Raw genomic sequence first — 23,215 nt, 5'->3', positions numbered from 1 at the left:
AACCTCATCAAATTCCATGCTTTCAAAACCTTCCAGAATCTGCCCCTACTGCCCTAATTAGATCCCACTTCCTTCCAAGCACGCTCCCATGTCCCGCCTCTCCACCTCTGTTGATGCTGTTCCCTCTACCGAATGGCCTTCCCACTGGTCTCTGTTTATTGAAACCCCTCCTTTAAGACCCATTTGGGGCTCTGGGGCCAATACATGGTTCAACCCGTGGTTCAACAAGCCCCTCGCCCTCTCTCTGCCTTGCTCCCTCTTCTGTGCACTGGGGACAGCGACTGTCGTGAGAGCCCAAGGAGATGATGAATATGAAGACCCTGGCCAGGGCCTGACACCTGGTAGGTGCCTGGTTGGAGCCCACACATCTGGGGGCCCAGCCACAGACCAGCTGTACGGCCTTGGCTGGGTTACTTCGAGTCTCTAACATACCAGGGGGACCCAGCCCACCGGGTTGAGAGGATGAAATGAGAATGATCCACATAAGGCAGAGTGTCTTACACAATGAACCTTCCGGACGAGCAGCTATTATCAGTCCTGTTATTAGCGCTAATAAGAGATAGTATTGTGATTAATAATAATTTATTTGGTTTCTCTCCTTTGATGCCCAGAGCCCTCTGGGAGCTCTGCAGTACCGAGAACTGATTCCTTAGAATCACCCCAATGTGAGCCAGGCTCGTCTCCCCAGCCAGACTCGGAGCTGGGGCTGGCTCCCCACCCTGGCCCAGGAGCCTGGCCTGGTGCCCAGCACATAGTAGGTCTGTGAGAAGCCCGATGGTGAGAGGGCAGGCAGAGCCTGGCAAGCCAACATCTGCCCTGGCCAGGCCACCCCACAGGCCTTTCCTGTGTGGTCAGGGTGGCAGCTGGCTCCCTGCTTCTCGGCCCTTGCTCGGGCGTCCTGCTCAGCGGGCCCCTGCCACCGCAGAGAGAGTGGCGCCTCCAGCTCCCTCTCCCCTCTGTGGTGTGTGTGTTGGGGGTTACTGCTGCCCTGCTAGCCTGGACCCTGGGAACAGCTGAGGCTGCCCCAGCTGCCAGCCAGCCTGGCCCTGAAGGGCAGAGCTTGGGGAAACTGAGGCTTAGAGGTGGTGACTTGCCCCAGGGACAGGGCATGTAAGTGACTCCCCATCCTTTCCTGGATAACTCACTTCCGCTGTCTTGTTTCCTGGCCCCTAGTGGGGGCCGGCCCCTTCTGCTCTGGCAGTGAGGGAGTGCCCACTGCGGCCCAGGAGGGAGCAGCGGGTCAGACAAGGGCCAAGTGCCCACAATGCCCGTCTGCTGTGGGCATCAGCCACAGCCTGGACAGCGGGGCTGACGGCTTCAGAAGCACAGCTCTGCTTTCTGGAAGCTCTGGCCTGGGGGCCTCCCTGCACTGCCCTGGCTGGCCTTATTGCCCTTCCTCTCCCTGTGGCTTGATTTATGCGGGAGGTGAGGGGTATACGTCACCTGCGGCATCCCCTGCCTCGTGGGCTACCTCAAAACCTTCATTTATGCTGCCTTTGTGACTTTTCCAGGCCCCATCTTTTAGGATGCGGATCCCTGCGAGAGAGAAGGGACTTACAGTGCCCTGAGCATCCGCTGTGTCCAGCCCCACTCCAGAGGTCTGGGGAGACTGCATTTATGAGTGCTCAGGGGAGCCGGTGTGAAGCTGGACTGCCTGGGCTTCCATCCCAGCTCCACCACTTCACACCTGTGTGACCTCGGGCAAGTTAATTCCCTTCTCTGAGCTTCATTTCCCTGCCTCGCGCTCTCCCTTCTTTGTCACATTCACAGTGAATATTGAATGAGAGCTCATTGAGTGCCAGGCGCTGGTCTGAGCAACGTTTTCCTGCTCGCCACCGTCTTGTGGCACTATGGCGATGGCGTGAGGGAAGAGTCTGGAATGTAGCAAATGGTCAGTAAATGTCATCATCATTATTATTACTGTCGTTGTTGCTGTCATCACTCACCCTCATCATGTTGTGAATTCCTTACAGCACTGTGACTTGGGACTTACCCACATTGTAGGGGTGAAGGAAGGCAGGGAGTGCCCAATCCGCAGGGTGGCCCAGGATCCGTCTGAAGCCCCCCGACTCCCAGAGTGGCCTGAACCTTCGCGATGCGGGGAGCTGCTGACGGAGGCCAGTGGCCAGGAAGGGGATGAGGGCATCGGCCCACTTCCAGATTTCTCTTTCTGAGCTTTTACAGCCACCAGAAATGGTTCCTCACCTGGGCCTCAGTTTCCCCTTTGGCCCAGCAGATGGACTAAGGGAGTCTATTTCCCGAAGTCCCTGGGGTCTCGGAATCCAGACCTTGAGTCTTGGAATGTCGACACCGTGTGTGCTTGGGCAGTGTTGAGATGGGTCCCCTTGCTGGGACGACTCCGTGAGCTTGGGGAGGACTCAAGGTCGGGCGGCCAGCCGTGCATGGCTTGGCTGGCTGCGCGCCAGGCTGCTTGACACCCCCTTTCCCGGCGTGCCTTCCGCTCTGCCGGTCAGTGCCGGCTCCTGTCTGCTGCCAAGGAGGCTGGACTCTCCTTCAGGAAGGGGCAGTTGTCGCCTGGAGTGGGGGGGCAGCATCAGAGAGGCCTGTTGCCATAGCAACCCTGGCCTCTCCGCGGGAACTTTGGGGAGAAGAGCCCTGGGAAAGCGACAGATGGAGGGCGAGGAGGCTGAGTTATCCCAGACTGCCGTCCGTCCCTGAAGCCTGGCACCTGTCTGCCTGGATGCGGGTGAGACTGAGGTGCCCCCCTGCCCAGCGCTGAGTCACGGGCACCCCCCGGGTCACCACCTCAGCTCTCTCAACCCCGGCCCCTCCCACCCCCCCTCTGGGAGGTCTGTGACTCACGTATGGTCCCGTCATCCCCAGCAGGGCTAAGGAGGAGGGAGGAGCCCTGCTGGGGCAGGAGGGGGCGTCCCCCCACCAAACACACCCCGGCACCTCCCCCGGCTCCGCACTGGCTGCCCGCCTGGCTCTGCGGCAGGAGGTGGCTGGGAGCCTCCCACGCTCACCAGCTCGCCTGGCAGCAGCGGGGATCACGGGTCGAGCCTTGGAGGTGGATCTTGAAAGGCAGTTCAGCTGCCTGGCCCCACGCAGGACCTTCCAGCCAGCATCAGGTACCAGATCAGGGGCGTGACAGCAGGAGGGAGGGGGGTAGGGAGTGCGTGTGGCAGAGGGTAGAGGTGCTGATGGAAGGGGTATTGATGCTCTTGGTGTCTTGGTGGGAGCTAGCCCACAGGAGCAATGCTGTGCGCCGTCTCTAGAGTTGGGGGTGGATGGACAGGGAGATGCCTGGGAAGGGGACGGGGCCGAGAGGACAGAACCTCTCAGAGCCACTAGCCGTTTGTTAGCTGGGGAAACTGAGGCTCAGAGTCGTAGAGTGAGTGGGGCCATCAAGCTGGCGTCTGCTCTCCAGGCTCTGAGATAACCGTCCGCTCCCGCTCCCGCTGCACATATGGGAGAACCGAGGCTCTGAGAGGTGGGTAGCTTACTCAGGGTCACATAACAATCTGGGGATGCAGAACCAGGGTCCAGCTCTGGAGGAGAGGCTGCCGCAGGGGGCTGGGCGCAGGGCTCTTGAGGGCGGCTTTGCCTGCAGCTGCCCCCGGGCTGGGTCGGGGCCCCTAAGAGGGTCAGGGGCAGTCTGGCTCTTCATCACACAGGCCACCTTCGGGAGAAGATGGTCCTGGCCATGGGGTCTGAACACGGGGGACCTGGGGCGAGAGAATGTTTTAGGAACCGGGGCGGATAGATGCGGAAGCAGAGGCTGAGGGCTGGAGAGCCCCCTGCCCGCCAACCACCAGACCTCCGAGATCCCATCTGCTTGGAGCTGATATGGCCTTCCTGTGGGGGGGCTACCACATCAGCCCTCCGTCCCATCTAGGGGAACCACTGGTTCCGGTTGTCCCCTCCTCCCCAGCCAGCCTCCTTCCTGTGGTGCCAAGTTGAGATCTCCCATGGCCCCGCAGGAGGGGGCTGGTGCTCATTTTCCCGAGGAGAGTCAGGGAGGCATGAGGTGAGGTACGGCCCCTCCCATCCTACCCCCCCTCCCACTCTGCCTGGAGCAGCTCTGGTCTGGGGTAGGTGGGGTGGGTAGGAATAGCCTTTGTGGCTCCAGAGGACCAAGGAGGTTATTCATATAAACATTTATTGATCGCCTACTGCGTGCTGGTACTGTCTTAGGGATGGGGGATGTGGCCATGAATGAGACAGATAAGGGGTCTTAGAATGCGTGGGTGGTCCAGACCCAGAGCCAAGGCCCCTGCTCCCTCATCGTGGGTGCCTGAGGGCAGAGGATTAATTCCTTGGAATTGGAGACTGAGTGGGAAGGAGCGTCTCCAGTCAGTGAGAGCTGCCGGCTGCAGAGTTTGTTCCCCAGATCCCAGGCCAGGGGTCCTGTGGAGTCTTCTTGCCAATGTCTAGAAGTGGGGCTAGCTCTTGGGGCCACACCTGACCCCGCTTTGCTGCAGAGACTCCAGGGATCTGAGATAGAGACCCAGCTCAGCCATGGCAGCACTGTGGCCCCCTCGCCTGGCCTCTATCCCTGGGCCTCAGTTGCCCGAGCTGCTAAATGGGTGTGTGTGTAATAAGAGCTGCCCTGTCTCCCATGGTGCTGGGGCTTGGCTCCAAGGGCGCCAGGTCATGGAGGACACCACTCCAGGCGTGGTCTGTGGGGAGAGGCTGTACTAGGCAGCCTGCACTGTTGTTGCTGGTCTTAGAGCCCTGGGCCACGGGGCGGGGGCCAGTCAGCCCGGCTGGGGCACCCCGATCTGTCAGGGACACAAACAAACAAGACAGTTAGGGTCTGAGGCTGAGGAGTGAGATAAGCTTGCTAGTAGTGGGAGAGAACTTTCTGGCCTGGGAGGACGTGGAAGGCTCTGCGGAGCGCATTGAGGCTGGGCTTGGGGACCGGTGGAGAGGGGAGAAGGGTTTGCAGCGTGTGTATGAGGATTGGGTGGGGGCATTCAGGCAGAGGAAACTGCATAGGAAAAGGTTTGGGAATGAGGAGAGCTTGGGGAGAGCGGGGAATGGGGCAGGCGATGGTACCGGAGACCTGGCATGGGTCATTTTATGGGGCCTGGAGTGCCAGGCCGGCAGGTCCCCATCTGCTCTGCAGAGAAGGGGATGGCAGGAGGACATGGGCAGCGCTGCAGCCAGCAGCCAGGCCAGGAGGTGCCGGGTGGGGCTGGGTGCCCCGGCTATCACCCTAGCAGGAGGGAGAGGGCAGGGTTGGTGATGCGGGGCTGGCCAGGCTGCCCCGGGCCCGGGCTATGGGGCTCGAGGCTCATGCTTGGAGGGCAATTTCATGGCTATGGGGCAGAGGGGAAGGTGGCCACCCAGTCGAAGGGCCGGTGGGTGAAGGAGGCAGCGGAGCCGGGGCAGGGCCTGTGTTGTGAGGATGGCCTTCCTAGCAGGGCCTGGTGTGACAAAGATGGGGCACAGGGCACAGCCATGAAGGGGGCTGCAGGGACTGTGCTCCAGCTGAGTTGGGCCCCAGGTCACTTCATCCTCAGCCGGAGCTGCGTGTGGGTGGTGGGGGCTGCCACCCTTTCGGGGCTGCAGGTGGGCTTCTATGTGGCAGGGCTGAAGGGTCGGGAGCAGGGTTCTGAGAGAGAGCACAGTGGAGGCAGTAGGAATGTCAGGGGTGCACGTGGGGGGATGGGGGAAACGTGCAAACACAGCCCCAAACCCCAGTGCCGCCTCCTCCTCCTGAACCAGAGCCTGAGCAGGCTCAGCACCCCCAACCCCATCCGGGGGGGGCCCTGTGGGCCCCACTGTCTGACTCACAGCAGATGGGGCATCACGTGAGCACACCAGCCGCCAGAGGGCCCGGGACCCCAGGGACCCGGCAGATGGCATGTGGGGGCGGGGCAGGGCTGGCACGAAGGGGCCTCTCAAACCGGGCGGGCAGGGCCCTGGCTGAGAACTTGCCCTCCACCAGTCTGGTCCTCGCGCCCCATCTGGAGTTCCTGGAGGCCCTCGGGGAGCCCGCAGATTCTGGGGTCAGGCCTGGGCTGCTGGGGAGAGCGTCCACGGGTGGGGGAGGAGCTTGGGACACTGTTTCTGACCCCTGCCCGGTGCCGGCTGCCCCGGCACAGGTGGGCTGAGCCACCTCCGCAGGCCCCTCAAGCCCCAAGCTCTCCCTGGTCCCCTGGAGGCTCGGCCTGCGCCGGAACCACCCTGGACCCTCCCGGCCATCAGACTCTGGGACCCTGGGCTCGGCGCCTTGCACATGCCTTCATTCCCGTGAGCAGGTGCTCCTGCAGAGCCCACTGCAGAGGTGGGGACACTGAGGCGCAGGAGGGTGCCCTTGTCTCAAACCCCATCCCTGCTGCTGCCAAGCCCACGCTCCTCTGGGGCAACAGGACCACAGAGATGGCGTGGCCACTTCCTTGGGGAGAACCCTGCCCTTGTTCCTCTCTGGTTGTGTGAATGTGGGCGTCGGCCTCAGTTTCCTCATCTGGAAAAAGTGGATGATGACAGTGTCTATGTCAGGGGGCTGTTGTGAGGATGAAGGGATTACTGTAGTGAAGCATTTAGAACAGTGCCTGGTCCACATCATGTTATCCAATGTAATGCCCGTATAAATGTTAACCTTTGTCATGATCTCCCCATTGGGCGAATGGGTGCACTGAGGCCCAGAGATAACTTGTAATAACTTGGGGGACTTCTTCCTGTCTCTTTACCCCCCGGAGGAGCTGGAGCCACCTGGGCACTGGCAGGACCCATCCCCACCCCCAGCCTGACTTGTCCTTTGGCGGGGAGGCCAGTGCGGTGGGCGTCAGGCTCCTGGGCTGGCGTTGGCTCCGGTTCAGGCGGTGAATGGAGTGCTTGGCAGTTCCAGGCAGGCAGAGATGAAAACTGAGCCCCGGCGGAGCTGGTAGAGCTTCCGGGCACCAGTGGACAGGCCTCCGCGTTAGAGGGAGATGGCCTGGGGCGGGGCGGCACTGTCTGGGAGCCAGCCCAGCTCCCGGCCCCTGAAAGGCGATCGGTTCTGCAGCTAATGGCTCCGGCGTGGCTCCCCAGGCTCAGGGCCACATAAAACTCCAAAACAAGCAACGATAAGAGACTAGAGCCGCCTCCCCACCTCTCAGAGCCCTCCTCCGTCCTCAGACCTCTGCCTTCCTCCCAGAGCACTGGCCTGTCACTCTGGGCCCACGTGGGAAAGTGGAGGTCTTCAGGGCCCATATCCTGCTGCCCAAGGTCGCGACCCTCCTGGACCTCAGCGTCCTTACCTATACACAGAGATGACAGTGCCACCCCCTGGCTGGGTTGTTGCTGGAACTTGGGGCAACAAATGGCTGCAAAGTGGGTACTTCACACAATGTGGGGCTCTAAGAGGTCTTCCTCAAACCTCGCTGAAGGCTTTGTCTTCAGGATCATGCGGTGGTTGAGTTAGAACTAGGTTCAAATCCTTGAAAAGCGACCTTGAGCAAGCCACTGAATTTCTCTAAGCCTCATTATTTAGGCTGTAAAATGGGGCTGAAGATACATGAATCTCTGATCTCTAAATGAGACCCTGAGGGGATTAACTGAGGCAGCCACACGCTGTAGGGGCCCACGGGCAGTAGACCCCGTGCCCAGCTGTCCTGGACCTTTGTTCCTCCATCGCCCAGCTCAGCTGTCCCCCTGGGAGAGGCAACACAAGGTGGGGGGCTCTGGAGCTGCCTGGTTCTGTCCCAGCTCCGTCAGCTGTGTGAACTTGGACAGGTGTATAAGCCTCTCTGTGCCTCGGTTTCCTCATCTTTAAAAATGAGGATGGTAATGGCACCTTGAGAGGGTTAAGTGAGCCACGAAATCCTAAGTGCTGAGTACAGTGCCTGGCACACCATAACTGATGTTGTCATTGCCTCTGTTCTGGGCCCCCACCTGGCCCTTCTCTTAGGGAGAAGCAGTGAGTTTATCCTGGAGCATTAGCCCCATCCTGATGTCACTGGGAAAGGCCCCAGGCCCCTGAGAGCTGCCCCTTGGACACTCCCGTCCAATGGGGTCTTGATCTGCTGGCCTGAGGAGCTGTCCAAGACTGGGGGTCCCTCCTGCTCCCTGAGACCCAAGACCTGCCTGGCTTGGCCGCAGTCCTCGGCCTGCAGGGGAGGCCTGGGTTCGAGCTGGGCTGGCTTTCTGGGGCAGCACTCTGTGCTTACTTCTCTGCTGGCTCAGTTCCCTTGGCCCCTAGGTGGCCGACCCCTTCTGGGTCCCTGACTGAGTCTGGCCCTCAGAGTGTGGCTCTGTGGTGCGCACCCTGGGTCTCTGACCCTGTGGCAGGGGACAATTGCCCAGACCCACCTGCCTTGATGGTGACAAATGCGAGCAGTGAACCCCAGGGGCTGGCTGGGTGGCTGAGTCATGCTCGGCCTGGTGCCCTCTGCCCACCGCTCCTGTGGCTGTGTCACCATCCGGGCGTGTGGCAACCCCCCGGGGTGACTCATAACCCAACCCCCCACCCCTGGTTCATACGCCTCACTGCCTACAAAGACCCTCATTGAGTCTTGGGTGCTCTTGCCCTTGGAGATTTGCATCTTGATCCACATTTCCCAGATGAGGAAGCAGGTCCCAGGTCCCCGGGCCAGTCAGAAGTAGTCTCCTGCCTTGGGGCCTGGACCTTTTCCCACGGCACCGCAGATGGTGTTCCCAACTGAGGTACTGAGTTCCCCGTCCCTACAGGTGTTTAAGTTTGGCAGGGAAGGTGTAGAGGGAACTTGGGCATCATGTGGGGTTCTTCGCAGCTCCTTCCAGCCCTGGGAAGGAGAGGCACCCAGTTCTCATGTTCTCCCGTCAAGTCCCTAAGCAGTGTGTCGGTCATTCTGGCAGCATCAGGCGACGTCTGTGGGCAGGTGGCGCCTCCACCTAGAAACCGTCTCCGTAGCCTTGCCTGTCACCAGGCCTGAACTTCCACCGAGAGTGCTGTCCACTGCATCTCCAGGGGCTCCGGCCAGCCTCCTCAGTGAGCTGGAGGGGGCACAGAGGGCGGGAGGGCGTCAGGGAAACGGGACTGCTGTGAGGTGGGGGTGCTGATGGAGGAGTTGGGGAAGGGAACACCCACCTCCCAAATCATCAGGGAGCTGATGCTGCCCCTTGCTGTCCCTCCCCTGGGTAGGGGTATTCCCCCTCCCACGCACCTCCACGTGACATGGCCTTGCGGCGAGAGCCGTGGGCAGTGGGCAGGGCGGAAGGAATCCTCCTGTGGTTTTCTCAAAGCTGTGCTTATCCTACGCCCGTGACCGTGCCTGCTGCACCCCCCCGGGGCCCTGTCACCTACGCACACACCTGGACCAGAGGGGCAGAGTCTACCCTCCAGCTCCTCCTCTGGGAGCCAAGCATCCCCGGGTCCTGGTGCCTGGGTTGGGGCAGGGGACCTGGGCCTGGGGGCAGCACCCATCGCCAGCTGTGGTGGAGGTCAGCCAGCACCCTCTGGAGTCCCGCCTCTGCCCCCCCACCGGGGTTTGGGGACCCAGAGTTGGAGAGCCAGTTACACCAGTAACTGCTGTCTAGGCATGATGGGGGCGTAGGGGTGAAGGAGCCTGGCCCCTGCTCCTGGGCTGCGAGCCTCTAGGACCCACGTGTCCCCTCCCTGAGGACAGAAGGAAGGCTAGCACGCTGGATTTGGGGAACAAGGAGGGTGGGGTGGAGGGAGTGGGTGGGGTCACTAGCTCGAGATGATGGCCTTCAGGCTGCTCCCTGAGCCTCGCTTAGCTGACCTATGAAACGAGCCCCATCACTTTTGTGCCCACCTCCACTCCGGCCAGGAGTGTTGGGGGTGTTACGTGAGGATGTCCATCTCTTTGGGGAGACCCGGCTCTGGGGAGCGACAAGCTATGAGCTGCTGTCGGCATTCTTACTATTCTGTGCTTAGCCACTGCGGGTGGGGCCAGGATGCTCTGACTCTGTTTCTCCGCTTGTGGCTGCAGTTAGTGAGCGCCAAGTGTGTGTAAAAGGCCGGGGGCTCCCATCTGTCTCCCACTCTGGCTCCCCTCAACCACAGCCCCCTGCTGGCTCCTTTTAACCGCAGGGTCTTTTGGTCCAGCAGGGACTGGCTTCTCTGGCCCAGGAGGCCCTGGAATCCTTTCCGGGCGAAGGTTCCACCGAGAACAGCAACTCCTTTCTTTGCTTTCTTTTCCTCTTCCTCCGGGGGCCAAAAATAGGTCCTGAATGGGACACAGCTCTGGGCCGGCAGCAGCGAGACAATAGCCGCCTCCTGACTGAAGCCGCTCCTGGCTCTGGTCCATCCGTGTGGGGGAGGTGTGGGGCACACGGGCACACCATCCCCACGGCCCCAGCCCCTGCTGCCTTTCCCATGGGCTCTGCCACAAGCCGGCCCAAAGCCCCTCCAGCCCCTTGGAATGTGATCGCCAAGGAGGTTCCCCACTTGCTCTGGGAAAGTGCTCATAGCTGCTTGGCTGAGACCCCGGGCCCTTAGCTCCCTGAGCAACCCCATCCTGTCTCCTGCTCTGCTGCTGGTCTGCAGCCGCAGGCCTCAGCGGGGGCGCCCGCTCTGGTTCTCTGCTGTGCCCTGTCTGGCGCATGGGAGGAGGCCAACCCACGGCTCTGATGTTCTTTTCCTTTTGATTCAGTGGGGCTTTTTAGAGGTCAAAGGGATGTGCCCTCTTGGGTAGGAGGTGAGCTCCCTGTCACTGGAGGTGATTAAATAGAGTTCAGATGTGCACAGGATGGGGGCCAGGACTAGTCAAGCATCCGATGGACATTTGGTCGTATTGTCTTCATGTATCAGAGGAGATCTTGGTTTGAATTCCACCCCCCTCTCTTACCAGCTATGTGGCCTTGAGAAAGTCATATCTCCTCCCTGAGCCTCTGTTTCCCCATCTGTAAGATGGGTTCAACAGGGCTAACCTCACAGGGGGGTGGAAATGGATCTCTAAAATGCCCCGGGTAGTGCCTAGCACATAGTAGGGGTTTCAGAAGCTTTGCCTCTGTTCTCCTCCCTCCAGACTGGTACTTACTGTGGGGCACAGAAAGGAGAGTCTGACCTGCTCTCGATCCCCAGGGAGCTCTGGAAGGAAGCCAGGCAGAACCCGCAGCCCCAGGGCTAACTCAGAAGGAAGATTCCTGGTAGGATGTGGCAATCTGGGAAGGCTTCCTGGAGGAGGTGGCCCCCTAAGACGCTTCCAGGGCAGTATGGTGCACATTCTGTGCTTGTGGAAGCCAATGGTGAGGATTAGAGGAGTGTCTAGCCTGAGTTGAGGCCAAGCCACAAGCTGGCAGCCTCTAGGGGCAAACACAGCTGACAATAGGCATTTTTGATCACAGCAGTAGCCTCCACTGGGTTCTAAAAAGATTTGGTTTTAAAGTCAATATTGACAAACTTAGGCAGGTGTCGCCCAGTGCTCCCCATAACCTGCCGTCCTAACCCTGCCCTTCTCCTGCCAGCTCCCTGCCTGGCCGGGCCGGCATCCGAGTCGGGGGACTTGGGCACAGGACAAGTTAGGGGGCCTGCGCTGTGCTGGGTCGGAGCCTGGCAGTGACGTAGTCCCCGCAGCTGCCAACAGTTGCCAGGGCAACGGTTGCCAGGGGCTGCTGTCACCTGCGCCCCTTCTCTCGGGCTGGCGGGCTGGCGGGCTGGCAGCCCATCTTCCCTGGCTGCCCCCTTTGTCTGAAGCTCCAGTGAAGTGAGGGGGCGGGGGCTGGGGCGGCTCAGCTTCAAAGACCCCTCTGGCCTCTTGACTGACCCAACACCCCAGCCGGCTGCAGCCCGCAAACAGGCGAGCCCCTCGCTCCTTCATTCACGCTCTCTCCGTCCTTACGGTCCAGTTGATGCCGCGAAGCAGTCCAGGTATGCTTCTGCCCCTCCGTCCCCTCACTCCTGGCCCTGCTCCCCTCTCCTCCCACCCCACCTCGCCCCACTTCCCAGCCCCTCTCCCCTTTCCATTCTTCATCCTCCCCTCCCCTCCATCCCCATCCACCCCTTTCTCCTCTTCTTCCCTCCACCCTCCTCCCCTCCATCCTCCTCCCCCTCTCTTTCCCTCTTCCCTCCATCCCCTCCCCTCCATCCCCTCCCCTCTCTCTCCTCTCCCTCTTCCCTCCACCCTCCTCCCCTCCATCCCCTTCCCCTCTCTCTCCTCTCCCTCTTCCCTCCATCCTCCTCCCCTTCCATCCCCCACCCTCTCTCTCCTCTCCCTCTTCCCTCCACCCTCCTCCTCCTCCATCCCCTCCCCCTCTCTCCTCTCCCTCTTCCCTCCATCCTCCTCCCCTCCATCCCCTTCCCCTCTCTCTCCTCTCCCTCTTCCTTCCATCCTCCTCCCCTCCATCCCCACCCTCTCTCTCCTCTCCCTCTTCCCTCCACCCTCCTCCCCCTCCATCCCCTTCCCCCTCTCTCTCCTCTCCCTCTTCCCTCCACCCTCCTCCCCTCCATCCCCTTCCCCCTCTCTCTCCTCTCCCTCTTCCTTCCATCCTCCTCCCCTCCATCCCCACCCTCTCTCTCCTCTCCCTCTTCCCTCCACCCTCCTCCCCTCAATCCCCCTCCCCCCTCCTCTCCCTCTTCCCTCCATCCTCCTCCCCCTCCATCCCCCACCCTCTCTCTCCTCCCCCTCTTCCCTCCACCCCCCTTCTCCCCAACACCGATAGTGTAGCTGATGGGTGGGGCTAGATGGGGCTGGGGTGGCACTAGGGACCCTGGGAGTCATAGGTGTTATTCTAAGGGGAATTGGTCAATTAAATCGACAGCAGCCTCCACAAAGACAAGGAAGTGGTTGGGGTGAGAACCCCACACCCCACACCCCACACCCCACACCCTCCCCTCAGTCATACTCCACCTAAAAACTATTTTTGGTCTCTGGGATGCATCCCCTGGTCAAAGACAAGCCTCTGAGGAGGGCTGGGATGCCGTGTCCAGGGCCTGCAGAGGCTGGATCTAGAGCTGGGATCGGGGGTCACCTGGGCCATTCTGACAGCACCAGGACCAACACCCTCCGGCAGAGGGTGTTCAGCTAATGTCATGGAAACATAGTTTTTGAAGCACGTTTTACTGTCACTTTTAAAGAGAAGCCCTTTCTAATAGTCAGGTAAGGTCAGGGCGAAACGAGGTCGTGAAACCAAGACAGTGAGTTCTAGATCCGGGCCCTGAGGTCGCCTCTCAGTCTCCACCACTCGCTACCGCTACCCATGTGGTCTCCCACAGGTCACTCGACCTTCCTTCCGGGCTTCAGTTTCTGTCTTTGTTAAATGGGCTTGATGGTGCTTGTCTTAGAAGGTTTTGGGGAGGATTAAATGTATTAGTTTGTGTAAAGAGCTTAGAATCAAGTCTTGCATTTTCAAAGAGCTTAGTTAACGTTGGCTGCGTTACTGGAGGTGGTGAGCATCCCACCCATGGGGGTGTGCAAACAGCGGTGGGGGACCCGGTGACGCTGTGCTGTGTGCTCAGTGGGCTGGACTGGGGTCCTGGTCTGTGCCTCCACTGCCCTTCCCTGGAGGGGCTGGCGGCTCAGCCTTGCCCTGGCCCCAGCCCTCGTGTAGGAGGACACCTGGCTGTGTGTCCCTCCGCCCCTCAGCCAGGGTTCTGGGACCTGGAGGAGGAGAAGAGAAAGGGAGGGCTGGTGGCTGCCCTTGGGCATGCCGAGGGTCCCGCGCTCCAAAGATGGGTGTTCTGCTAGGCCCGGAGTGGCCGAACTACAGCCCTGAAAACTGAGCAGGGAGGTGCCTGGGCTGAGCTGGTAGACCCGGCCTTGGGCAATGTGGCAACACGGATGGGGAAGGGGAAACTCAGCCAGACAGCTGAGGGCCACCTGCAGTTTGAGGGGGAAGAGAGGCTGGCCAGGAGGAGGAGAGGGCCCAGCGCCCTCTTTGCCCCTTGCTGCCAGCTGGAGGTAAGCCCTGCCCTTCCCTGGGAGCATCCCGAGGCCCTGGGCTGCGGAGAAGGCAGGCGGGGACAGGGATCAGTCACCCACTCTGCAGAGGAGGAAACTGAGGCCCAGAGAGGGACAGGCTGGCCCAAAGTTCCCAGGGCCAGTTAGCCACAGAGCTAGTTCTGAACCTCGTGTGTCTCACTCCTGCCACCCCCACTCTGCATTCCCCACGCAGGTGCTGGCTGGTGTGTGCCCTGGGGTCCTGGAGTCCAGCCTCGGCGGCTCTGGGGAGAGGGTGGGGGAGGACACTTGGCCGTGGGTGCAGACCGCCCCAGGAGCACGGAGCTGAGCAGGGCTGGCACCAGAGTCCCTGGACTGCTCGTGAAAAACCCCAGTGCCCGAGTCCACCCTGGACGGAAACAGATCTGGGACCCCTCTTCCTCCCGTCTCCTCCCTTCGGTTGTGAGTCTCCTCAACCCACTCTAAAATTCTAAGATTTGATTCTCAGCTCCTAAAAGATCTTGCATCTTCCCTCTCTCTCTCTCTTTCTCTCTCTCTCCCCCTCCCTCCCTCTCAAGACCAACATTCTAAGTGTCTCAGGGTTTGGTGCAAGGCCGGTTTGGTACAAGGCTGAGGGCCCAGCTGGCTGTGGCTGGCTTTAATGAAGTGGCCAACCTGGGGACAGGGCTGGCAGTGCCCTTTCCCCCAGAGCTGGCGCTGCTGGCTGAGGCGGGGTGGATGGGGCCGAATACACCCCAGGCTCCTGGGGGGCCTCTCGCCTGGAAGTGTCAAGGATGGTGATGAGTTGTCCTGGGGACCAGCACGGCCTAAGTGGCTCCTGCAGCTTGTCTCACACTGGCTAATGGCCTCTGGGACAGCGCAGAGGGGCGGGGAGGGGGGCTGGGAGGGGGAATGCTGACAAGCTTCTTATCTGTGTGGTGCCTTCTGGGAGCTTGCTTTTCATGTTGGTAACAGGTGTCCATGCAAAAAAGGATGAACCGTCACATTGGGCTGGGAAACGAAGCCCAGCGAAACTCTGAATTTTCTTCCTGCAGGACTTATCAGAGCCTTTGCTATCTAATACACCAGACCAAGTAGGGCCTGTGGTGTTTCCCCAACTTGGGAACTAGTGCTTCTTAGGAAGTGCTCTGGCAAGTTACCTTATGGTAAAGTCAGGAAGACGGTCCCCGAGGAGGGAAGGGACTCCGGAGACCACAAGGGCTAAAAGCATGGGCTTTGAGCTTGGGCAGACTTGGTGTGAGTCCTGGTGTGGCTATTTACTTGCTGTGTGATCTTGGGCATCACTTGACCTCTCTGGACTTCGGTTTCCTTGTCTTTAAAGTGGGGACGATAATTGCATTTGCTTCACGACTTGTGTGTGGTGAGGACTGAATGCTAATTTGGGGACAGTGCTCTGCACGACTGCAGACTCAGACTGAAGACTTGCTGGATGGGAGCTGTCACCCCCTCCTCTTCTTGGATTCCGGGTCCTTCCACTGTGCAGGGACGTGTTTGCTCCCACTCACCATGTGTGTTCTGCCAGGCGCCGTGCAGTTGGGTGAGGACGGGGAGGCCTGAAGCCCAGGGCATCGGGACCTCCACAGACATGTCCCAAGGCTGGCCCCCAGGGAGCAGGGCCAGTGTGGGCAGAGGCCGGGGGTGGGCACAGCCAGCCCAGGCTCTCTGGGTGGGTGACTACATGGTTGCCTCTCTGGCAGACGCTCTGGTCCCCACACTGCAGGCTGCAGGGCGGGGGCTCTGGGAACTGGCCCTCAGGAGGACTCAGTCCTTTCACCTGGGCGGGCTGTTCCCCCCACTCTCCCCTTCTTGCTCTCCCACAGGGCAGGGCCGTCTGGGCATGCACGGGCAGCCGGGGCCCAAGGCTGGGCTGGACCAGAAGTCGTGGGGACCTGGGGCCTGTGCTGGCAGGAGCAGCCCCTCAGAGTCTGGAGGGAAAATGTGGGACTCAGCCGGGGCAGCGAGCAGGCAGGGCCTGGGCATCTGCCAGCCTCTGGGCGCAGGCAGCTAGCTTAATTTTTATTCTCCTTTATTGTAGAAAAATTCCTGAAACCTAAAGTCACTCTGCTTCCCCCAGCCTTGCCAGAACACCCTTCCTGGGGGGGGCTCTGTGGTCACGTGGCTTGGGCCTCCTCACCCACTAGAGTCGGAACAGAGGGAGGAGGAGTGGCTCAGCATCTGCAGGCTGTGCTCCCAGGAGCCGCGGGCCCTGCCGAGGGTCTGGGGGGCTGGGCTGGGGGTGGGCTGTGGCCCCAGGTCCCACTCGTGTCTGATGGGGGCACCTCCTTTGATTTGTTGGGGACATGGTGTTTCTAAGTAAGATCGACTTTTATAAAATAGTTTGGAAACAGCTGGTGGAGGGTCCTCTAGGGACCACCCCCCCCATGAAGGAAACACCTGCAGGACCTGCTGTGCCCTGTTCTGTTCTAAGGAGCCTTCCCTGGCCTGTGAGATCTGCCCGAGCCGCCTCCCTGTTCCTCCCCCAGGAGCTAACCTGCCCGCCTCCCAGCCTTCTTTCGCTTTCTTGCCCTTGCTCCCTGTGTACACGTGCATGCAGGGCACACACACACACACACACACACGTGCACACACACTCGCTTACACTCACAAGGTTTTGTGCTCGCCCACCCCTCTCCTTGTCCCTCTCCTGGGCCAAACCTGTCCTTCCTAAGGCCCTCTGCCCAGGGCTCAGGGGGTAGCCAGCAGCTCGATGCTGCCCCCGCCCCCCGCTGCCCCCACTGGAGAGCAGCTGGAGCAGGACAGCTGAGCTGGGTCCTCTCCCCCAGGAGGCAAGACCAGGCTGGTGCCCAAAGCCCCACGGGGGCTCCCTCTCTCCTGGGCTCCCTCCCTCCACCCACGCCCTCCGTCTCCTGGCTGTCCTCTGGGAGCCCCCTTCCAGGTTCCCAGCCCTGCTAACGCCAGTGAACCAGAGGAGCACAACGCGTCCTCGCCACCGGGTGGAGAAGGGGCGCCACTGGGACACGCTGCCCTCGCCCAGTCCAGGCCCTGCCACTTACCAGCCGAGTGGCCTGGGGCCAGTCCCCACCCATCTCTGACTCTTTGTAAAACAGGGCTACTGGTATCATCCCGGGCTTGTGACCCAGGGGTTCCCAAGCCCGCGGAGCGTCAGTCAGTGGGACGCTCGTTACAGGCAGACTCACTCCCGAGCCCCACCCCGGACCTGCTGCGTCCTACCCTCCGTGTGCGGGCCTGGGAATCTGCATTTTGGCCGACTCCCTGGGGTGGTTCTGACCCACGGGCGGGTTTGGGCACCTCTGACATGAACTCTTGTGGGAACGGAGTGGGGCATGTAGGGTTGAGTGTGGGCTGTGGTCCTGCCCCCAGGAACACGGAGGTTAATTCTGATGGGGGATGAGCAGTGAGGTAACGCTTCCTGGGGAGAGAGTGTCTTCACTGGGTCTGAAAAGATGAGCTGGGCTGTCACCGGGACGGAGAAGGCGTTCCAGGAGGAGGGACAGTCTGGGGGCGGGGTGGATGCGTTTGTGGTTCACACTGCGTCAGGGGAAGGAGAAGGAAAGGAGAGGGGACCGGTCCCGGCGTCTTCCTGGAGAGGCGCCTGCCCGGGAAGGACTGACCCCCGAGCCGCCCGGGGCCCGTCCGCTCAACCTCCACCTCCATCCTCCGAGGAAATGGGTTTTCCAGGAGCCTGGACTGGGCCAGCGGTGACTCGTGGCTACACAGGAACGGCAGAGGAAGTGACTCAGGCCCGGGGGGAGAAAGTGAGCCTGCGGGTCTCCTGCCCCTTCCCCTGTCCCAGGTCCCACACGGTGAGGATGGGCAGGGCTGGGCCTCGCTGAGCTAGAGCCCTTCTCCCGGGCCCAGCGGTCCTGGGAGGGGCGGGGGGAGCCCAGGCTTAGACAAGGCCTGGCTGCCCTCCGCTCTGCCTGGATCCTTGGGGACCCCGTGATGGTGGCCCCCATTGTGTCAAGCAGGGCCGGACTGTTCTGTTCTCCGTGTGTGTTTACGGAAGGCCCGAGGTCAGGGGTGGCTGCTCCGGAAGGGGAGCTGGGAGGGCTCCCCTGGGGGGCTTGGCCTTCGAGCCCTGTCTCCCAGGCTGGAAAAGTCTGCACCGCCTGTGGTCTTGGCTGCCCCCCATTCTTTTCTTCTTTGGGGGTCTCTCAAAGCCAGGGGAGCGTGCATCTCTGGGACCTTTGCTGGCTCCAGCTCTGCGGGGCGATCTTAGGGTGGGTCCCAGGTCTGTGTCTTGCCTCCACTCGTGGTCATCTTGGAACAGATGCCCTTCCCCAGCCTCAGTTTCCTGATCTGTAACATGGCAAAACAGTAGAGCCGGGCTCACAGGGTGGCTGTGAGGATTTCACGTGAGAGTATAGGTGGGGCTGCTGCCGTGATTATGGTGCTGTTTCTCGAATCCCCCTCTCGGCGACTCCCCGGCTCTGGCCCTGTGCTGTGTGAGGTTAGACAAGGGTCTGGCCTGCGGGCCAGTGGCAGGTTCTAAGAGCGCCTGATGGCTGAGGCCTGTCCAGCTCTGCGAGTCCACGGCTCCCGAGACCAGGGACAGGTTCTGTCTGTGTGGTCTGTGTGGAGGCTCACATATAGGCCCCTGGTTCCGGGGTTCAGGCTCCAGAGCGCAGACCCCCCTCCTTCCTGGCTGGCCTTCTGCAGCCCTGCTGGAGGCCTGTCATGGATGCTGGCTGCGCCCTCTGAGTGGGGTGGCGGGTGTGTGTACAGGGGGCAGGGGAGGGCGTGGTGAGATGGGCAGTGGGGGTAGAGCCAAGTGGCCCAGCAGGACAGTGCCCTGCCCCTGCCTGATCGGGGTTGGAATCCTCTCCGTGTCCCCAGCCCAGCCCTCTCGCCCTTTAGGAGGGCTCTGCGGCTAGCCTCAGGTCCAGGCCGCGAGGAGGGAAGTTTTCCGGGTGGGGCTTCAGTCTTCCCCCTGCAGTCCCGCAAAGGAAGTTTCATGCTCCAAGAATTTCCCGGCAAGGTGCTCTGGAGGGTGAGCTGGCCGTGGGGGCCGCGAGGGGGGCCTGGAGGGTGGGGGAAAGGCGGAGGAGTAGGAGCCTATGACAGGCCCAGGGGGTTGCGTTAGGGGCAGGCATGAGCTTGTCAGGAAGTTTACAGAGATAGTTAGCTGAACCTGCAGTGCCTACTGTGTGCATGGCCCTGTGCTAAGTCCTTTACAGGTGTCAGTCCATTTAATCCTCACAATGGCCCTTGAAGTAGGCTCGGTTTTTATTCCTATTTACAGATAAGGAAAGTGAGGCCCAGAGAGGGTGAGTAACTAGCCCAAGGACACACAGCTAGTGAGTGGGGGAACTGGGATTTGAACCCAGGCAGTCTGGCCCCAAGTCCACTCCACTGACTAAGAGCGGGATAAAGGAAGCCAGGCAGCCCCTCCCCCCAGATCCCAAGAATGTCGATGGGGACAGAGTTGTGTGAGTGTTCAAACAGCCAGCGTGGAGTGGGGATGAGCCAGGAGGTGTCAGGGTCACTGTGTCAGGGTCGTGCAGTTGGCCCCTTGTCTTTGTCTGAATCCCTTCCACGGCACTTCATAAGCTTTGCTGATACCCCTCAATGACAGGGAGCTCACTCCCTGTCTCGGCTTCCTTGGCTCCCAAAGGTCAATCCAGGAGGACTGCTGTGAAGTGGATGGTCTGCCCCGTCCTGGCGCCTTGTCTGCTGGCAGTGGTAGCTCACCGTGAAGGTCAGCGGGCCACACGCAGCTTCCAGCCAGCTCCATCCTGGCTTGCTGTGTGATGTCAGGAAGTCATTGCCTCTCTGGGCCTCGAATCTAAATGCTATAAAATGGGGAATTGGGGCCAAATTTTCAAAATGATCTGTGAGCTACAAGCTCACAAGGATGGAACAGTGGCCACAGTGAGGAGGGCAGCCTGGAGGAGGTGACATTTGGGTTGGGGATCAGAAGTAGACAGCAACAGGGACTGGTAGAAAGGAGAAGGAAAGGAGGGACGTGCTCCTCTCCCTGGATGCTGGGTTTCCTTCTGCTGGTCTGCGGTGGCAGCAGGCAGTTTCAAGAGCAGCCAAAATGCTCAGAGAGGACACAGAGCGAAACCATAAAAATCACAGCCTAGGAAACAGCCACAGTCCCTAAAACACTTTCACATCCTTCTTCAGGGGGGTCCTGTGAAGCCACCAGGGCAGGACGACGAGCCCAACTGACCTATGATTGGACTGACGGGGTCTGAGAAAGTGGGGTTCCATTACACAGGGGGGGACATAGGAGACTTGCTCTAGCTTCAGGGGCCAGGTTAGTCCAAGGAAGGCCCGGCCCAGGAAGGAGGCAATGAGCTCCTGCCTGCACCACGCCCCTCTTTAATGCTGCCCTCAAATAGTCTGTGCCAAAGCCACCTCTTCTTGGAAGCCCTCCTTGATTTCTCTCAAACTCAGACTTCTCATGTGCCCACAGACTGCCAGACTTCCCTTCGTCTGGCTTGTGGCAGATGATTGCATCTGTCCCCACGGCCATATGCAGTTCCCCACAGGGTGAGGCTGCCTGTCTGTGTCTGTCAGCACCCAGCTCGGTCACAGGGCCTGCTGGCAGTGGACAGGGCCAAGCCACCTGGCATATCTCTGCAGTGCCAGGCAGGCAGGTTCCCCGCCAGGCACCACAGTCTTGCTTGGGCGGGGAAAGCCCCTGGCCTCCGGGGTAATCTTGGGCAAGTCATTTAACCCTTGGCCCTCAGGTTCCGGGTCTGTAAAATTGGCCCAGAGTAGGGCCCGCTTCCCGGGGGTGGAGTGAGGATAATACAGGGGTGGGGTGGGGTGGGTCGGCACAGGCGGGCAGATAGTTGGCCCTCAGCTGATAGAGGCCGGGGGGGCGGTCAGAAGTGCCCACTGTCCACCGGGGTGGGGCTGGGGGCTGGGCCTCCCCGCACTTGGGCCACACCGTGTTCCCGCCAGGCCAGGAGGTCCCTCGGCCTTTCCCGCTGCCCAGGGCCCCTGGAGCCGGCTCCCCCTGGAGGCCATGACGGGAAGCGCCCTTGCCCTCCGGCGCAGGTAGAGGGCGCCGGGGCTGCGCTGATGCTTCGCTGTGTTCCCCTCACCCGTCCACCCCCCAGGCTTCGTCCAGCACCTCTGGGCAGTAGGCCCTCTTCTCAGAGATGCTCAGGGGCTCCCTGGCTGGCTGAGGTGGGAATGCACCACCCCGCACCGCCGGGGAGGCTAACACGGGGCACTGGCCAGGGGTGGGGACCAAGGAGGCCAGGACTGACTGAAGACGGAGGTGAGGAAGACTTCCTGTAGGAGGCATCCTCTGAGCTGGGTGTCAGGAGTGATGACCGTGAGGTTCCTGGAGGAGAACGCCGAGAGCCCCCTTTTTCCTTGTCTCCTCCAGGCCTGGAGGGGGCAGGGTGGTGGGGTGGTCTGGGTGGTGCTGCCCCGCGGGGCAGGCCGCCGGCTAACACTCCCAGCATCTTTCAGGTGGTGGTTCTCAGGGTGACCTCGGGGAGAAGATGACCGCCCGGGCGCTGCTGCAGACAGCGCTGTTCCCGCTGGGGCTGCTCCTCCTGGCTCAAGGTGGGCTTTCCTGTGGGTGCTGTTGTCCCTTATGTTAAAATGCTCCTGTGTCTAGGACAGCTGCCAGCAAATCCACTAATGACCCCTTTGGGCAGGCATGGGGCAGCAGACACAGCTTAGAAAGTGGATGGTATTTTGGAGAAAGGAAAAAGGCACCCCTTCTTTCCAGCAGATGCAGCCCCACAGTGCACAGCTTGGGGAACATGGACTGGGTTTCAGCCCCACTCACCTCTGCAGCCAGAGCATCCTTGTGCAGTGCACAGTCTGCACAACTGTCTATGGCAGGCATGGCCTCGTTAAATACCTTACTGCTATTAAAGGCTTTTTTTTTTTGCATTTGAAATTTATTATTAATTTTGAGTTTCTTCTTATTTTGAGACCAGTAATTTTTGAGCAGGGTAGACTCACATTTTTGTAGACCCTTTGAGATATAGGTCCTTGAAACGTGTGTGGGCCCCAGGCTCTGGGCTCCTGTGTTCTGGGCCCAGGGCCTGCCCCCTCCCATGCCCCTGGTGGCCCCTGCCCCAGAGTCCCATCTGCAGTCTCTGCCTCCTCAGGTGCCCATGGTGGGGCCCCCAGGGAAGACTTCCGCTTCTGTGGCCAGCGGAACCAGACGCACAAGAGCAGCCTCCGTTATAATCAGACGGCAGAGCTGCACATCTCCATCCAGAACTCCCAGGAGGCCCTCACGGTCCACGCCCCCTTCCCTGGAGACTCCCAGGCTGCCCAAGAACTCCCCCATCTCAGGGGCCTGTACCACTTCTGCCTTTTCTGGAACCGCCATGCTGGGAAACTGCACCTGCAATACGGCAGGAAGAACTTCTCGCTGAGTGACCAAGCGTCTGGCCTCCTGTGCTTCCAGCACCAGGAGGAGAGCCGGGCCCAGGGCCCCCCGCTGCTCGCCACCTCTGTCAGCTCCTGGTGGAGCCCCCGGAACACCAGCCTGCCCAGCGCCGCAGGCTTCACCTTCTCCTTCCACAGTAAGGGACTTCCGGGCGCAAGGAACAGCCTGGGCAAAGGCCTGGAGGCAGGAGGGCAAAACGCACGGCAGGCTTGAGGGTGGACTGGGTGTGAGTGTCAGGTCAGAGCTTGGGCGTTGTTCACAGGCGGTAGGGAGCCATGGAAGGTGTCTGAGGAGGGGGAGAGTGTGATCCCAGGCGTGCTTCAGGAAGGTTGGTGGGAGGGCAGGGCTGAGGGTGGAGGGGCACAGTCACGTTGAGAGGCTGCACAGCTGGTAAGTGGGGGAGCCAGGATTTAAACCCAGCAGCTGGTTGGCATTTGGTGGGGGCGGGGGGGGGGTTGTGGAGCAGGAGAGGTCAAAGGTCAGGAAAGCAGGAGGCTGACTCTGAGGTGTGAAGGCCATGTGATCTGCTGGGGTGTGACAGGTGTGATCTGGTGAATGGGGGACGGGGAGGAGATGGTGGCCATGAGGAGCTGGAGGCCTTCCTGGGGGTCTAGGCTTTCCCAATTCTGAGTCCTTCCAGGCAGCTCCAGTAGGGCGGGCCTCCCAGGGGTGGGGGTGGGGGGGGCACTGCCCTTTGACCGTGTTAGCAGCTCCAGGCCCGTGGCAATGCTGGACTGCCAGGAGCAGACCCGGCTCCCGGCCCGGGGGCGGTCTAGTGCAGCAGTCAGGGGCTGGGGCGTCGATGGGCCCCCCGGGCTGGGATTCTGCCCTGACCTGGAGGGTTCAGGGCAGAGGCAGGCATGGCTGCAAACAGCGTCCTGAGAACAGGACTGGCCAGCTCTGGTTTGGCCTATAGAGAAATTTTTAAAAACACGAGCCAGGGCTGGCCCCGTGGCTTAGCAGTTAGGTGCACGCGCTCCGCTGCTGGCGGCCCCGGTTCGGATCCCGGGCGCGCACCAACGCACCGCTTCTCCGGCCATGCTGAGGCCGCGTCCCACATACAGCA

At 60.9% G+C, this 23,215-nt stretch overlaps 1 protein-coding gene across 7 annotated transcripts in view; it reads left to right on the top strand.

The window, feature by feature from the left end:
- Nucleotides 1–23,215, top strand: part of ADGRG1 (adhesion G protein-coupled receptor G1) — a 39,658-nt gene that overhangs the window by 5,090 nt on the left and 11,353 nt on the right. Inside the window, exons 1-4 of one of the 7 annotated variants that reach the window (XM_087420192.1) lie at nucleotides 2,845–3,092; nucleotides 19,390–19,473; nucleotides 21,210–21,305; nucleotides 21,863–22,285. In XM_087420192.1, the coding sequence (XP_087276318.1) occupies nucleotides 19,419–19,473; nucleotides 21,210–21,305; nucleotides 21,863–22,285 (574 nt within the window). In that variant the 5' untranslated portion in view covers nucleotides 2,845–3,092; nucleotides 19,390–19,418. Of the gene's footprint in view, nucleotides 1–2,844; nucleotides 3,093–3,971; nucleotides 3,992–17,329; nucleotides 17,579–19,389; nucleotides 19,474–21,209; nucleotides 21,306–21,862; nucleotides 22,286–23,215 lie in introns of those variants that run through there. The other 6 variants (XM_087420193.1, XM_087420197.1, XM_087420196.1 and 3 more) reach the window with 6 other exon arrangements.

Source organism: Ceratotherium simum, chromosome 30, assembly GCF_057802395.1.
Source record: "Ceratotherium simum simum isolate JZ-2026a chromosome 30, ASM5780239v1, whole genome shotgun sequence".
Taxonomy (NCBI): domain Eukaryota; kingdom Metazoa; phylum Chordata; class Mammalia; order Perissodactyla; family Rhinocerotidae; genus Ceratotherium; species Ceratotherium simum.
The sequence above is the reverse complement of the archived record's forward strand: the minus strand, read 5'-3'. Positions and strand labels throughout refer to the sequence as shown.